Source organism: Folsomia candida, unplaced genomic scaffold, assembly GCF_002217175.1.
Source record: "Folsomia candida strain VU population unplaced genomic scaffold, ASM221717v1 Fcan01_Sc014, whole genome shotgun sequence".
NCBI lineage: Eukaryota > Metazoa > Arthropoda > Collembola > Entomobryomorpha > Isotomidae > Folsomia > Folsomia candida.
This window is the reverse complement of record NW_019091206.1, coordinates 1,198,691-1,216,854: the sequence shown is the minus strand read 5'-3', so window position 1 is coordinate 1,216,854 and position 18,164 is coordinate 1,198,691. Positions and strand designations below refer to the sequence as shown.

The following is an 18,164-nucleotide window of genomic DNA, read 5'->3' as shown; positions in this document are numbered from 1 at the left end:
ACCTAATCTTTGAAAATTTGCCTTCGTTTTGTATATTTTGCATATTATTTTCAAAAATAGTATTTTTTAACTTGTAATTTCATTTCTTAACCTGAATCTAACACTCCTCTCGCAGTACCTGCAAATCTTCAAATAAATTTTATATATTTGCAAGTCTTGTAAAAAAATTCGCAGTAAAACTCTTCCAATTAAAAAATCATTTCTCTTCTCCACGCAAAAATCTGTAATTTTCATTCAGTCTTGAAACAATTATACAAAAATTATTTCGACAATGGCTTCAAAACTAATTTTTTCCAATTTTACGAGGAAAATGAGCTATTTACATGTGTGCTTTACATAAAATTCTGAAATACTTAGGAGGCATGAAAAAAACGTGAAATTGAATTTTAAATCGTACAAAACAAAATCGCGTTTAACGCTTAAAAAAACGGTTTATCTTCCGCCACGCAAAAATCGGTAATTTGTATTCTGTTTTGAAACGTGAATCATTTCAAAAAAGACTTTAAACCTCTTAATTTTTCCAATTTTAGGTTAAAAATGAGTTATACAAAATCGTTTCTCTTTGGCCATGCAAAAATCTGCAATTTTAATTCAGTTTTGAAACAATTGCACGTAAATCATTTCAAAAAATGGCTTTAAAACTTAATTTTTTCAATTTCAGGTTAAAAATGAATTATAAAAAAATTATTCGACAAGCAAAAATCGTTAATTTTTCTGCCATTTCAAATTTGTCATCCATTCTTTTGAAATTTCCCTTCGTTTTTTTGTATATTTTTTATGTTACTTCCAAAAATAATATTTTGAATGGAAATTTCCTGAATCTGAGAGTTTTTTGCTCTTTTTTTCTTTACTTTTGAAAAAATATTTCATCAGATCTAAATTCCAAATCGATATATTTTCAAGTCTTACAAAAACCTCTGACGTAAAACTCTTTCAATTAAAAAATCAATTCTCTTTCGCCACGCAAAAATCTGTAATTTTCATTCCTTCTTGAAAGAATTATAAATTTAAATAATTTAAACGATGGTTTCAAAACTAAATTTTTCTATTTTCAGGTGGAAAATGAACTATCGCACCACTTGAAACGAAATAATGCGACCCACATTAATTTTTGTGTTCTACACAAAATTCTGAAATGTAAATATTTTAAAGTTTATAGCTAATCTTAAATTGGTGCTTCTCAATTTGAGTTTGATCATGATCCTGTGCTAATTTCTTATCAGCAGACGTCGGATATGAATGACTGATAAAACCTCAAAATATAAATGAAAAATGACCGTAAAAATCCCCAAAATATGACCATAAAAATGACTTTTTTTAAAATTTTTGGCTTAATTTTTGGATATATTTTCTTGTAATTCTCAATTTTGATCAATTAAACAAGTTCCGGGGTGATTTAATTAATTCGCAATGAATTAAATCACCTTATGCGAAAGTGAACGTAAATTTCTGAAAGTTTCTCACAATGAATCATTTTGAGAAAACTGAATTTTTGTCATTTTCTGTCGATTTGGTTGCCAAATCTTAGAATTTTGCCAAAAATGATCAAATGAACGAAAAAAACCCCGAAATATGATCGGGAATATGAATATGTCCCAAAACCCGAAAATATGACCAATATGAGAAAATATGCTTTGACCTACGTGACCTACTAGTGACCATAAATATTCTCAGAAAGTTTGGCGACTATAGGTCAATAAATGGAAAAAGTAATTTTTCATTCATATCCGACGTATGATAATTTGTCAGGGTTAATTTGCGGAAATCTCCCGTCCACCGACTCCCGCCCATTTACACCGGCCCGTGGAAATCTTCCGCCCACCGACTCCCGTTGACCCTCTCCCGCCCGTAAAAATCTCCCGTCCAAATCATCTCCCGCCCGTAATTTTTTTTGAGTACCTGATCTTTTTGTTAACATATAATAATAATACATAACACAACATATTTAAGTTAATATATATAAGTATTTATTTAGTCAACAGCATTAAGCATCAATCATGTAACCCGTAAAAAGCACAGTCAGTATACTTTTACAAAACGAAAAATAACAATACGCGAAATAATAATGAATACATTACAAATCGGACATGAACCTCAATTAAATTAATAAAGGATAAAAATCATTACAAACGAATAATCTAATTATACAAATTATCGGAATCGGATACGGTAGGCAACTTATTATTAGGAAAAAGGTTGTGGCATATGTATTTCATTTCCTGTACCTGTATGTTGCACAAATATTCTTGTATATATTCATTGAATAATTTGCAATTAATAATTTGAATAATTCGAAAATTTGTCTAATTAGATTATTCGTTTGTAATGATTTTTGTCCTTCTTTATTAATTTAAGTGAGGTTGTCCGATTTGTAATGTATTCATTCATTATTATTTCCCGTGTTGTTATTTTTCGTTTTGTAAAAGTGTACTGACTGTGCTTTTAACGGGTTACATGAGTGATGTTAAATGCTAAACAAATCTTATACTCGAAAAAAAACTACGGGCGGGTGATGATTAGGGCGGAAGATTTCCACGGGCGGGAGTAAATGGGCGGAAGAACGCGGGCGGGAGATCGTGGGCGGGTTGCTTCCGTATACCCGTATGCTTATCAGTGTCTGACTTTCTGAGTAAAAACTGGCAATTTCATTTCATATCCTGAATCTCCGTTTTTTTTTGTTTGATCTCTTTATTTTTTAGAGACGTGTACCAATCGTACCTGTACATAACTAGTTTATGTTTATAAGTCGTATAAAAAGAATCGCCGTTTAACTTATGCAATGGAAAAAATTAATTTCATTTCTTTAAAATCTTTAGTTTCCATTCAATCTAAAACAATTATATGTATATAAAAAATTAAAACTCTTAATTTTTCCAATTTGTAGGTAAAAATGAACGATCTATCAGATCAGAGGAGACGATCACCCGAAAACATACGAAAAATGTGACCCTATTGCTGATTTTTCTACTTTACATAAAATTCTGAAATGTATTTTGGCTCATACTTGAATCTCAATTTGAATTTTACCATAATCCTGTGCTAATTTCTTATCAGTGTTTAACTTTCTGAGTAAAAAACTTGTAGTTTCAGTTTTCTTAAACTCAGTTTCTTAACCTCAGTTTTTTTGGATTTTATTTTTTAGAGAAAGATACAACCGAACCGATATCTGCATATAAAATTTAAATATTTGTCAAAATCATACAAAAAAGAAATCGGCGTTTAACTCTACCAATTACAAAATCAGGTCTTTTTAACACAAAAATCTGTAATTTCCATTTTACAAAATTATTATATAAAAATAGCATAAAAACTCTTAAATTATCTATTTTGCAATCAATTTTACGCCGTCAGATGAGAATGTACCACCCAAAAATGGAAGAAATGCGACCCACTAATTTTTTTATATTTTAATAAAATTATTCTGAAATATGTATTTATGAGAAATGAATGAAAAAAGAAATATGAATTTTCATGAAAATTTCTCCATAAATATACAATTTTTGAAAATTTATCTTCACTTTTTTTTATTTTTGGCAATGTTTCAACCAGTTTTTAGACAAAAATACATGTGTCACGATTATGTATTGAGATGAATATGATGTAACGCAGACCACATTTTTAGACACGTCACGATGATCCGAAACATAAGAAATTTTGACTAGTCTGCAAACAAAAAAAGAACATTTTTAACGGAATTTCGTATTTTTTTTTGCAAAAATGTACGAGACACGCACCTCTCTTTTAAACCTTCTTGTACACCCGGGTGCCCGTGACGCCCTTCGCGGTGAAGCTGGCCTTGAGAGAATCTCCGCTAAATTCGCGAACCGTGACGGACGAGTCGTCCCCAATTTTTTGCGAGTGGATCAATTTGTTTCCTAATTTGTCAATTAAATATGCTATAATTTTAGCATGTCACTTATGTAAATATGCAAATATGTATGTACCATCGGCGGTCATGGTGGACTTGGCCTGCCTCCCGTCGGCAGTTTCCTCATCAAATTCCTCCCCCAATTTGAATTTGATCTCCGTATTTTTAAAGGTGGACGAAGTCTTCATCGTGAAAAGGCCACCAGCCTCGCTGATCTGTGTAAATTATGCAAATGTTTCAATGTGTCACTTTTGAGCAGTTACAGGGGCCGCGGAAGCCGTGGGGAAATGTGGGGAAGGTAACATTACAGGGGGTTGATGTAACGTGGGGAGATGACATGAGGACATCAAATAACCGTAGGCACATCGTCCCCCGGTCCCCACGCTTCCGCGGCCACTGAGCAGTTAGTAATTAACTCACCTCGATCGTTGGTTTTGCCGTAGCAGCGAGGGCACGTTTAGCCATACCGACGCCTATGCAAATAATAATAATTGCAAGAATTTAAATGTATTGAATTTTTATGAAAATATCTGTAATTTTTGAAATTCTTACCACAAGCTTTCAAATACTCGTCGAAATTGTCGCTCGAGACGAGCTCAAACTTTCCGGTGAAAGACATTTTCAGAAAAACTGGACAAGGAAAAAACCTGACGAGTGACTAAACGGGTGGGTGGCGAACAAGTGAGATCGTGGCGTCCTCCTGACCCAGGATTTTATACGGACGCATCCTCATTAAACTTTGCTCCCAAAGAGGCAAAGTCGACTAGTTCGCGTATGCACAATCCATCCCTAAATTTCCCTGTCAACCAGTGGCCGCGGAAGCCGTGGGGACACCGGGGGACATTAACATTGTAGGATAGGGGATGGAGACGTTTATATAAGATGAAGGGATGATGCGGACATTGAATAGATAACCGTGGGGACATTGCCCCTCTGTCTCGACACCCTTCCGCGGCCACTGGTCGTGAATGAGTGAGTGAGGTACGGATAAATGCACTAACATGGTCGTGAGCAGTGGCCGCGGAAGCCGTGGGGACGGGGACATGTGCACTCTAAATAAATTTGCTTAAAATTTACTCAATTTTGAGTAAAATTGCCACCAAAGCAACTATTGAGTAAAATTTACCCTGATAAAGGTAAAATTTACTCAAGGTTGACCAAAAATCTTTCAACCTTGAGTAAATTTTACCTTTCTCAGAGTAAATTTTGCTCAACAGTTGCTTTGGTGGCAATTTTACTCAACTTAATTTACAGTGTGGGAACGTTACCATTGCGTAATACAGGAAAAAGGGGTTTATATAAAATGGACAGATGATTTATGATGGAACAAACGTGGGGACATTGTCCACCCCCTTCCGCGGCCACTGCAGCCAAGCAAAGTTCGCGTATGCACAATCCTAAATTTGCGAGAGGTGGGATTAAGTCATAAAATATGCAAGACATTGACGGATGAGTTAGTTTAGGTGGCGAGTGAGGATTGAGATGAATCAGACTCCAGACGAAGAACAGAACAGTCAAGTTTCAGCTGCATTTTTAGTTAGCACGTCGTCTCTAAAAAAAATCCAATCCATGCCCATCAACTTATCACCTTTTGGCTTGACGTATAATAAATAACTTTCAGAGTGCATTTCAAGATTCGACGAGAAAGGTCAAGGATGACGATGATGGTGCATGCGGAATTATTTAATTACTATCTGCACAACCACAATTTAGTCAGTCTAAATGCATAATACATACATTAGATTAAGGTTTTAACGTATACGTATGCAAATCCCACTTTTTTACAGTTGAGCGAGAAAACCAAATCGATCAGTCACCACTGATTATGATAATGTGGTCCTGATGTCAAGCTTAAGTCGGGTTTGTCCATCTGCTGTGGGCTTATCAGCCAAGTGGAATAATTGCATGGCCAGTATTATGTATTTAGAGCGTAGTATGCACAATGTACATATTTACATATATACACTTATGGACAAGTAGCAAAATATGTATGTACGTAGATAGGTACATATATGTACATATTTACATACATACATACATAGGCGAGTAAATATTTAGTGTATAGTAATTTCTATGCAGGTGCTATCTTTGCAGAATTAGATAAATTACACAATGAATTTGCTGACATCGGTAAAATATCTTTGACAGGAATTTTTCAAATTTGACACCGAATAATCCACCCAGATTAAATAAGTGAACTATTTATAGATATTTACATGCAAATTGCGTAAACTAGTAAAATTGAGTAGTTTACTCATTGTTTAGAGTAGTAATCAAGTGAACCTTATGCAACCTCTATTTTCACCAATTATTATATTAACACGGTTGACGGTTACTAAGAAGAATTACTTAAACCCAATTCTAAGCATTCTTATTGATCCTTCTGCAAAAATATTTATTTATATTTTACATTTTTCTACAAAAATTATGCCACAATTTCATGCAGCAGCTTGGACCAAAAAGATGGGAAACTTTCGAAAAAAAAATCTTCCATGGTTAGAAAATGAAAACAAAAAAAATAAAAATTTCGCGTTTTTAACCTTCGTAACTACGTTACATTTGTATTTTACACATATTTGTTGATTACGACGTAAAAATTACGCAATAATTTTTCTCCCTGATTTTGTCAAATTATGCACAAATTTGCACACAATTAATTCAACCAAAGGCAAGCTGTACTCTACTTATCATAATGATAACCACCTCTCCCAAATCATAACCAACCCTTCGTCACACAAGAACAAGCCCCCACAAAAATTCCCCCCATGGCAGAATACATAGAATACCCCGACATCATCAAGTCCCCCCTTGACCCACTCGACTACAAAGCCATCGGACTCCCCAATGGACTCAAGGCGCTCTGCATTTCCGCCATGTATGGAAAAAATCCCCCCGTCGCGCGACGAGGGGCCTGCGTCCAAACCCACGTGGCCAACTTTAACGCGGCCCACTTCTCGATGGGGACGGCGCACGTGGCTCCACCCTGGAGAAAAATATTGCTTCCCCTCCGACGTCAATTACATTGTCCAATTACAGAAATTTCTTCCAATTGTTTGGATTTGCAGGGTCCTTAAAAAAGCTGCAAAGGTGAGAATCTACACATAACACCTGTTCAAAAAAACTTTTCTCATTCAAAGTTCAGTCATCCCGATTTCTGAGTGAAGATTTTCATTCACATTCATGTCATTTTCGTTCAAATTCATTTCATTTCACTTCATCTGATTTCATTTCTTACTTCGTCCCATGTATTAACCATAGCGTGAAAAATGAAAGAAATGAAAAATCCTTCATTCACAGTCATTCATCTGAAATGACGGAATCTTTCACTCATTTTCATTCAAATCACAGGAAATTCATTTTCATTCAAATCACAGGAAATTCATTTTCATTCAAATCACAGGAAATTCATTTTCATTCAGTATCATTCTCTATCATAAGTCAGTCAAATGAATGAAAGTGAACAGGTATGATATTTCTAATGGCTGCTGTATTCTCCATATAGATTCGCAACTTTTTGCCGCTTTAAAGGCCCTGCAAATCCAAACAATTGGAAGAACGGAGACCAAATTACTGGAAAATTGGACAATGTATTTTTTTGGCCTATCCATGAAAAAGGTGGAGCACAATCTTCTCCAAGATGGTCAATACTATGTCGTCGCCACGTTCGGATCGGGTCTGCTGAACGATACGAGACCCGGGATTGCGCATTTTGTCGAACACTTGACCTTCTTCGGGTCAAAGAAATACCCGGAAATGGAAGGTTTGACGAAATTCGTGAAAAAATTTAATGGCGACACGAACGCCACGACGCCGGCGGAATTCACGTGTTATGAAATCGGGCTTGATGTGGAAGGAATTGATGAAGCGTTGGATCGTTTCGTGGACATTATAGTTAATCCGTTGTGGAAAAATAAGGATATTCAGAATGAAATTAATGCGTTGAATTCGGAATTTTGGAGGTATTTTAAAGTAGAATTTTGAACTAATTTTAAGTGATGTCTGACAATCTGTGTAATTTATAGGCTTTGGATGCATGACTCGTCCCGATATCGAGGTTAAAATTTAATAATTAATTGCTCCTCATTTAAATAATTCATAGAGGGCGGATATGTATTTATTTTCAATTGTTTCATTTGATGATCAAACTTTAGGTGCGTGTGTTTCCTAACTCGAATAGGTCACATAAATAAATTTTAAAATATTTTCAAATATTTTCAGACATGTAAATATTTCCGTCATTATTTTTAAAAAAATATGTAAATCTTTTACATAGTTTTTCAAAAATACTTATATTTTAAAAATATTTCAACAATTTGAGACGAAATTTTTAAAGAAATTCTACCACAAAAAAACCCATGATTAAATTCAAAAATTAATTTACATTATGCGAAAATCCTTGTTTTTTCGTACGTATTTCGTAAATATATTGACGTGTTTTTCATAAATATTAAATGCAATTTCCATATCCGCCCTCTGTTAATTAACTTGATTAATAAAAATTAATTCGAATTTAATTTCCAGGAATCCTGCACCATTTAGCGAATGAGGACCACCCACTCTCCAAAGTTTCTTTTGGTCATGGAGCCACCCTCGATGTAAGACGACCAACTAAATTTTTGGCAAAAATTTTTTGCACACTTGGACCAAATTATTTCGCAAATTTAATCATAAATTAATTTCCCTCTGCCTTCAGGCCTCCAACATTGGCCAATTAGCGCTCGATTGGCAGCGACGCCATTACGTCGGGGACAACATGTCCATCATCATCCTGGGTCCGGAACCACTTGACGTTTTGGTGGAGAAAGTGGTCGCGAACTTTTCCAAAATTCCGAGGACCCCTCCCGGCCTGCTTTCCCCGAGGGCTGCACAAATAAAAAAGTATCTCGACGTGCCGGCTGTGGACGGGAAAAAGTGGAACTTGACCTATGACCTCGTACCCACCTGGGAGAATAACTATATCTTCCTCTCGTGGCTACTTCCGCCGAAATATGGACAGAATTTTAAGACAAAACCTCTCAATTTTCTCTCTTATATGATCTCTAATCGAAGTAAGGGAGGTTTGGATTACTATTTGAGGAGGAAAGGTGAGGCAACGAAGGGGTCGATGACTCGTTGTCAAAATCGTCAAAATTACCATTTTGTCTTAATTATTTTTCAGCCTTGGGGATTTATTTTAACATTCTGGACGACAAATTTGTAGTCGGTGAGTTAATTAATGGAATGGCGTTGAGTTTTTTTGAGCCAGTTTAGATAAGTTCCAATTTTTCTGAAGGCTTCTTAAACTTGAGATCTCCTCCTTCAAAAAGGGTCAAAATTTTGGGTGTATATTTTCAGAGTTCATTTTAAAATTCTGGACGACGAATTTGTAGAGCAGGTCGTTGCCAATTTTTAGGAAATCTACACTCCAGATTTTGACACTTTTTGAAGGAGGAGATCTCAAGTTTAGGAAGCCTTCAGAAAAAATGTAACTTATCGAAACCGGCTAAAAAAACTCAGCGCCATACATTAATCAACTCACTGACTGTAAAATTTGTCGTCCAGAAATTTAAAATAAATTCCCAGAGGCGAGAAATAATTAAAAATGGGGAGATGTTGCCTATTTTGGTGACCAGTCTTACGTAGTTATGTTGGAATTTCATGCATTTTTCAAAAATGATTTTTGACATGTTCATACTTTTTAAAAAAAGTGGCAACGATCATCTGCTCTACAAATTTGTGGTCCAGAATTTTAAAATAAATTTCTAGAACTTATTAAAAATGTGCTGATTTTGACCATTTTGATAATAAGTACTCTAAAGTCTAAAGAATAAGTAAATTATGAATTGGTCCCAAAAAGCATGAAAAACCTACTAATTTTCCTGTACAGGTTGGCTGATCAGCATCTGCGCGCAGTGTCACAACGTGGAGCACACGTGCCTCAACACGATCTTCATGATAACCCTTTTCCTCACGAAGGACGGGGTCATTCACGCGGAAGACGTCGTTCGGGAAGTCTTCCTCTACTTCCTCATGATCCAGGCCGCCCCCTCGGACGGGGTCGAGAGGATGTTCAACGAGCTAAGACAAGCCCAAGTCGACGCCTTCCACTACCGGAGCGACGAGCACATTGCAGCCATCCATTTCATCGATGATATCAATCCCGGTAACTAATTTTTTTTAAATACACTTGCGCCAATGTTATAATAGTTTAAGTATGGCGCAAGTTGGGAAAGAGTGATGGTAACGATTTGTGACCAGTACAAAGTCATGGGAGACGTTACCGATTTGGTAATTATTGTACATTTATTTTTTAGTAATACGTGCTTATCCACCTCGGAATTATTTACAATCCATCCATACACTTGCGCCAATGTTATACTTTAACTACGGCGCAAGTTGGTAAAGAGTCGAGTATAAGGTAACGATTTGTGACCACTACCAAGCGATGGGACGCTGTGGTAATTATCGTGCATTTTTCATAAAATGTGCTTATCCAGCTCGGAATTATTTAAAGTCCACTTGCGCCAATGTTATACTTTAACTATGGCGCAAGTTACGAAAGTGTTAAGTATGATTGTAACGATTTATGATCACTATACGAAGTCCGACTTGGCAATTATCCTGGCTTTTTCCTGATAAATACTTATCCACAACCGAATTATGAACGCTTTAAATCAGATTTTAATCCCGATTAATTAACTAACTAATTACGATTTTAATCCCAGGAGGAATCGACGACAGGGACAGGAACGTCAACATTTTCCGAATGTTTTCAAAATTCCTCCTGATCCAAGAAGAGTCTGAAATTCCGCACGTTTTACTCGACGTTTTCGTCTCGCACAAATGGGACGAGGACTTCATTCGCGAAACGATCGACCTACTTCTCGATCCTTCGAATGCGAATGCCATCCTGGCCAGCAAATCCTTCCCCATTCATGACATGACCATTTCCTGGTATAACATCAAGTACGGCGTGCACGACCACAATTTTCTGACTGGTGAGTAATTTACATGTTACAAAAAATTCACAAGGGATTCTTAGTAAACTCTGTGGGAAAATTAGAATGCGAAAGAATTGTAAACTTTGCAAAAATCAATTTTACACAAATTGTACAGTGTTGTTTCACAGTTTTTTTTCCAAATTTTGAAGTTGTGGATTATCTAAAAATTAATTTTACCAAGAGTAAATTACACAAAAATCAGTAATGGCGTTTTACTTTACAAAAGCTGTACCGTAAGTTTACAAAATTTTTGCACTCACAATGAGTACAAATATCCTAGTGAATTGTCTGCAAAATAATTTTAAACAGATAGTATGAATTTCACAGAAATTAATGTCATTTTATAAATATTTTACAAAAGTTGTACAATAATTTTTCAAAAATTTTACACAAAATTTACGCAAACATTCCAGTAAATTGTCTACGAAAAAATTTTAAAGAATTAAAAAAATCAAATTTTGCAAAAATTGTGTAAGATTGTACTTTTGCAAAATTTTTCCGCACAGTTAACGCATGCATAACCGAATGAATTATCGGAATATTTTGACCACTTTTATTATTATTTAGAGTACAACATTTACGGGCGGTGGGCGTCCTGGCTGGGAAAAAGTAAATAAATAATTTAATTCCCCCCCCTCTAAAATTTCCAAATTTCTAAAATTTCCTCAACTCCTCTCCTCCATTTCCTCACAGAATGGGGTTCCTCCTCCACCAAATATTCCCTACCTCGTGAAAACCGTTACGCCACGGGGAGTCAGTGCTTCCCCATTTCTGGAAAATCCTCGTCATCTCCCGCGCAATACATCCTCCTCGACAACGACAAGTTCCTCGTGGTCTGTTTCCCCGAAAACTGTCGACTCGGCTACCTTTCCACGGCGTCCTACTATTTCGAAGTGAAGAGTGACCTTGGCATGGGGGCCATGCAGACGGGCACTTATCCCCTCATGACCCTGCTCGCGACCTGTTTCGAACACATCTTACTAGGTATGCTTTCAGATTGCTGCGAGTGTCCAGGGTGGCTACCATGTTTTTTTTTAGAATCTGCTACGACCCTAGACGAAGGATTCATATTTGGCGCCATGGCGTGGCGTGGCGTCACATTCGCCAAATTTGCATATTTTTATTTTGAAATCCTGGACGGATTTTAATTTTTTTACTAAAATTATAACAAAGAAAACAAGAAAAAATCGTAAAAATGTCTCAAAAATTACAAAAAATAATTTATTTTCCCTTAAAACTTCGACTTTTGTTATCATTTTAAGCACAACGTTTTGAAAATCCAACATAATTGGGCGGATTTTCAAAATTTTTGAACTAAAATCATGATACAAACCAAAATCCAGCAGAAACTGTAAAAGTTATAGAGGTTTGAAATTGGGTCCCAATTAAACCACCCAAGAAAAATATTTTTTTTCCAAAGAAAATTAATATTCTGTTCCAATTATAGATCTTGCAATTAATTAATTTTGTATTCCAAGATTTTTAGAATAAACTCCAAGCAAATAATAAAAATCTCAATGCAAAAAATACAAGATTTACAATATATATCATAGATAATTGAAATAAAATTTCAAGGGAATATTAGTCAATGACCAAAGCCTTTCCAACTAACTTCTTCCTCCCACGTTTAGATTTTGCTCCAACACTATCCGTTTTGAGATTATCGGGGACAGTGATTTTTTCCTTGATTATTGCAATGCCAACTATGTGCTTGCAAATGTACTCTTTCTTAAAAACAGGGCAAGTACAGCTTGACGTAATCCAGTCTCATAAATGGAAATCAATTATCCGTAGCTTTGATTTGCTTGTTGAATACGAGTCAAATTTTTTCCATGACATTCGTTTTATAAGCCCCAACGTTCTGTCGATTTCCTCTGCACTCTGTGTTTGTTGTTTGGCTGGGGAAATACATTGAAATGTTTTGTCCTCATAGTGAATTTTCTTTCCGACAAAGAATGGGTGGTCTTGATCAGAAGGAATGGCTTCGTTCTCATCACATAGTTCACAGAGTTGGCCTAATGATAGAATTGGTGGCCCTTGTGTTTTTCTCAACGTCGACAAATAATTATTTAGCTGCACTTTTGAGGGAATCTCAGCTCCTGCATCTCTTAAGTGTGAAATTATATGGTTTGGTTTGGTTATCCCATCTTTGAATAAATGCTTTATTTTTTCTTTAACTTCCATTTTTATCCCAACAATTTTAACGTTTTCATGAGTGTGTGGCGCATCCGTTTCGTAGTAGTCGATTTCAAGGTTGTTTTCTATAATCGTTTTCAGTAACTATTAGTATTGCATTACAATAAAAGTTTTATAGAAATAAATAATAGATATACATCATTATAATACGAGGTTATCTTTTTTGCGCAAAAAAATTTTGCTGAGACAATTGGCTACTTTGCAATTATAGTAGAGTTTTTCACCATCACTGCAAGAACTGCATGTTTTGAATTGAAAATGGCTAAGGTTTTTAATATACAGTTTTGCCTCAGCCAGGGTATTAAAAGTTTTTGTCCTCTTCCAGCTATGGACATGTTTTTGCTTTTTAAGAGGTGGTGTATTTTCTTCTTCAGAATCATCAGAATTTGATTCGAAATTATTTAGTCGTTTAAAACCCGACATTTTTTAAATTATATTATACAATATTTTTATCTACGTGACAAGAAGTAAGTATCTGATTGTGCGTAGGTACTAGAGCTTACTTTTTTATAAAGCTTTACTGAGTGAAGAATCTTCACTGAAGATGCAAAGTAATATCAACAGAAGGCTGAATGTGAATGATGGGACACATTTGTACATATAGTCAAAGCATAGCATGCAAATGTAGGCTTGTCTGATAACCAAATTGTTACATAAGACTCGAATTATTCATCATTGAATATTTCACTATTTCTTTGGAACGTTTTATATTTTCTTTGGAGGAAAAAATTAACTCGATTGCAGATTTCATGATTGCAGAGAATTATTAATTTTCTTTGGAACAAAATATTATTTTCTTGGGCGCAATAAATTTGACCTTTTGAAATTGGTCCTGATTTTCAAGTTTGACGCCACGCAACAGCGCCGAATTTGAATTATAGACGGAAATATGAATGAATCCTTGGGGAGATTCTAAAAAACATGGTCGGTACCCTGGACACGAGGAGCACTCGGGAACCATACCTTGACCTCGTTCTAGTCAAACTGGCCGACGCGGTGGCCTCCATTTTCACCATTGCCGTCAACAAGAACTGCGACGAGTTGATGGTCACCCTGATGGGGCCGTCGGACAAGATGACGAGAATTTTTAAAGTCATGGTGTCCTGTTTCCACGAGTTAGAGCGAAGAATCACGCCCACCCTGTATGACAACGTGGTCGAAGAGATACTAAACAGGCTGGATGAGGAGAAAGCTAATCCGGAAAAGTTTACGGGGAAGTTACTCCAGCTCATTTTAGATAAGCATATTTGCAGCAGGAGGACGTATGCGCAGTCGTTTACTAACAGTACTAAATTATAATTGAGAAATAATTACTTAACGTTGGACTCGATGACTCGTCAAAAAAATTAGCATATTTTTAATTATTTCTCCGATCTGGGAATTTATCTGACGATAAATTTGAAGTCAGTGAGTTGATTAATGGAATGGTGGCGAGTTTTTTGAGCCAGTTTTGACGAATTCCAATTTTTCTGGAGGCTTCTTAAACTTGAAATTTCCTCCTTCAAAAAGTATCAAAATCTGGAGCGTATATTTCTGAAACGGTGTTCTCAATTGTCCCTACTTATCGTCAAAATTAGCACATTTTTAATCATTTCTCACCTCTGAGAATTTATTTTAAAATTCTGGACGACTAATTTGTAGAGCAGGGCGTTCACAATTTTTTTTTGAAAATATACACTCCAGATAACACTTTTTGAAGGAGGAGACCCAAGGTTAAGAAGCCTTCAGATAAATTCGAACTCGTCGAAACTGGCTCAAAAAACTCGACGCCATTCCATTAATCAACTCACCGACTGCAAATTTGTCGTTCAGAATTTTAAAATAAGTTCCCAGAGGAGAGAAATGATTAAAAATGTGCTGATTTTGACCATAATGAGCCATCAAGTCATACCTTAATTAATTAATTATTAATTAATTTCTTAGACGTCACCACGCGAGAACATTTGATCGAGTTTATCACCCGTTTTAAGAGCGAGATGAAAATCGAGGTGCAACTTTCCGGCTGTGTTTCGAAACAGGATGCCAAAATTGTTTCGAAAACGGTGAGAGCTTTGAAATTTGAGGCGAGAAATAAGACCAGGCGGCAAAGAATTGGGAGGAATCAACGCCTCCAGTTGCCCGAAGACGGGAGAGAATGGAGTTTTAAGAAGAATGCTTTCAACCCTTTCGAGGCACATAATTGGGTCTTAAATTATTATCAAATCGGCGTCGAAATCGGGGATGCTTATGCGGCGTATAAAATTGTGGAAAATTTGCATGATGAAGTCTACTACTTTTTGCGGTAAGCATACCTGTTCACTTTCATTCATTTGACTGATTATGATAATGAATGAAAATGAAATTCCTCAAAATGACTGAAGGATTCCTTCATTTTGGATGAATGACTGTGAATGAAAGGATTTTTCACTCCTTCATTTTTTACCCTATGCTTAATACATGGGCGAAGTAAGAAATGAAGTCCGATGAAGTGAAATGAAATGAGTTTGAATGAGAATGACTGAATGCGAATGAAAATTTCCAGTCAGAAATCAGGATGACTGAGTTTTAAATGAAAGCTAAATTTTTTAACAGGTATGGCGGTGAGAGAGAAAATATTTTAAAAAAATAATAATAAAAGTGACCACTTCCTAAGCTATTACTTTAAGAATTATGTCCGTTGGGATTTTTTGCTTAAAAATCAACCCAGAAATTAGGATTATTTAAAAGATATAAATACATTTAAAAAAACAAACTTAGGTGAAGGACGCGCTTAAAATATTAAAACAAGAAGCATTACAAAATTTTACAATATCGTTTAACATTTAGTAACTTTTACTTCACCGTGGGCCCAACTACCTATTTCATTTTCACAGCGATAAGTAACACTAAATGCAACTAAAAGAGCGACTTGTTTAACCAATTAAAACGAAAAGTCTACCTGTTTCAGGAATTAAAATGAGTCAGAATGTGGGCAAATTTTCTCTATACCAAATGTGCAAAGTCACTATTTATTGAAAGATAATAATTCAAATCTAGCAAGTTTATTATATAAAAATTACGTATTTCGTTTACACAAAATGCCTGAAAGTATTTTTTCTGTTAGTTGGGCCCCCGGTGAAGAAAAGTTACTAAATATTAAACGATATTGTAACATTTTGTAATGCTTCTTGTTTTAATATTTTAAGCGCGTCCTTCACCTAAGTTTGTTTTTTTAAATGTATTTATTTAATTATTTTTAGTGAAGTGTGAACTTAAATGTATAAAATCATAATATCAATTCTTAAACGTTGTGAACTTTCCTATGGGTGGATGCGTGGCATACTAATTTAATCCCGAGTGGGTGGATTAGTTATTTATTATTATTATTAGTTATTATTATTGTATTTCATGGAATTTGATCAATGCTTAATTTTTCAGAATTTTAAGGAATGTTACATATGTTGAAATAGTAATGCTAATAAAAAATAAACCTGACATTATTAGCATACGTTAGCAACCAGTAACCTAACACCACGTAAATAGGTTGCTTAATGACAATATTTCAAAACGCTCTAATTCCATGAGTTTTCATCCGATTAAGTCTAATAAAGGCTTAAAATGTGCGTATTATCCAGGAGAATAGTAAAAATGGCAAGCCCCCGTCGGAAACATTTCCTTGGTGCCAAGAAATAGATTTGAAAATTTAGGCATCGGACTTTCCACCTGAAGGAATTGGAATTTTGGAAAAATAAGAAAAATGTCACTGTAAAACCGAATTCTCTAACTATTTTGTTTCAACATGTTTTCCGTACAACGAACGGTTGGGGAGAAATCTCAGTGGGAGTTTCTCAAAGTTGCAGCTGAATGCATACCTAGGCTTCGCCGTAACCATGGTGATCTTTTAACATGATCACTTTATGGTTACTTTTCCTTCACCTAAGAAAAATGAACTCGGTATCTCTACCCGTTCAAAAGTTATCAAAATTTTTATCAAAATTTACCGAATTCCATTTTTTAATACCATCTCAATCAAACTTTAAAGTCGTGGGACGCTATTTTTCTTAAAACCCGACCCAAAACTTGGGATTATTTCAAAAATAGAATAAAGCTCATATCTCTGTCCTTTCAAAATTTTTTCAAAATTTTCAAAAGGAAAAGGTGCAAAAAGTTAGACCTATAATTTTATACCAGCTAAATCAAACTTTCAAAAGAAATGACGTTATTTGTAATTTTCGTGCTTTTTTGAAAATTTTTGGGAAAAATTGTCATCAAAGTTGTCCCTATTCCTGAATTATTTACAGGGTGACATTAATTTTTACAAAAATATTTAGATTCCCTAAAACGCAATAAACCCAAAATTTTGCAAAATTAAAATCAAATTTTACAAAAATAACAATAATTTTTTCCTCTCCATTTTCAGCGGAGAGAAGCAAATCGGCTACATCGTGGAAGCCGACCTTATCCGCCCCCATTCCGTGTGGGGTCTGACGATTCGAGTGAACGCGTTGGCCTACAGGTTCACCTCGGAATACGTCGAAACCCAAATTGACCACTTCCTCTCCCACTATTTCCACAAGTGCATCATGAACCGGGCCTATTTTAACGAGCACATCAACACGGACGGCCAAGTGGCGTGGGCCTTCGCCAAGAAATTCTTCGCAAACTATTTCCTCCAGGGGGGCCAGCACTTTAAGAAGCTGAGTGTCCACATTGACGGCTACGTGGACGGGGTGCCTCCTTCTCTGCGGTGGAACCCGACCGTGGTCCCGCTCCCGGGCAAGAAAAGGGTCACCGTGATTAAGGACATGTTTCAATTTAAGAGAGATTTGATCCCGTATGAAAATCCGGGTGGGGATGATGGCAATAGTAGCGATGAAGAGTAAATTTTGTCAGGATAATGATGATGATTGATAAGCAGTGATGATGATAAGCAAAAAATATGCAAATATGCAAAACCGGAAATAATGCTAAGATATTTGTCATTGATTTCATTCAATTTGCATGCACTTCAGTTTCATAGAGGTTTTAAAACGGGTAAAAAACGTGCAAAACTCGACTAAATTTTAAGTAATGTACTTATTTATTACTAATGACTAAGTAAATAAATGTCACAAAACGTGTAATTAATTACCAATCGTGATTATAAGCAATAAATATGCAAA

At 35.5% G+C, this 18,164-nt stretch overlaps 2 protein-coding genes across 2 annotated transcripts; one reads left to right on the top strand and one right to left on the bottom strand.

The window, feature by feature from the left end:
* Positions 1-3,492: 3,492 nt before the first annotated feature.
* LOC110855917 (fatty acid-binding protein, adipocyte) lies at positions 3,493-4,580 on the bottom strand. Its single transcript, XM_022104334.2, has 5 exons — positions 4,421-4,580; positions 4,289-4,341; positions 3,945-4,083; positions 3,735-3,875; positions 3,493-3,663 (listed from the first exon to the last, which is right to left on the bottom strand). Exons 1-4 carry the CDS (start codon positions 4,485-4,487, stop codon positions 3,742-3,744), a joined length of 393 nt encoding a protein of 130 aa, XP_021960026.1. The 5' UTR covers positions 4,488-4,580; the 3' UTR covers positions 3,493-3,663; positions 3,735-3,741.
* A 10,393-nt stretch (positions 4,581-14,973) lies between these two features.
* LOC118437569 lies at positions 14,974-18,003 on the top strand. The gene is made up of 2 exons (XM_035856706.1): positions 14,974-15,325; positions 17,423-18,003. The coding sequence occupies exons 1-2, from the start codon at positions 15,021-15,023 to the stop codon at positions 17,883-17,885; spliced, it is 768 nt and encodes a 255-aa protein (XP_035712599.1). The 5' UTR covers positions 14,974-15,020; the 3' UTR covers positions 17,886-18,003.
* Positions 18,004-18,164: the final 161 nt, after the last annotated feature.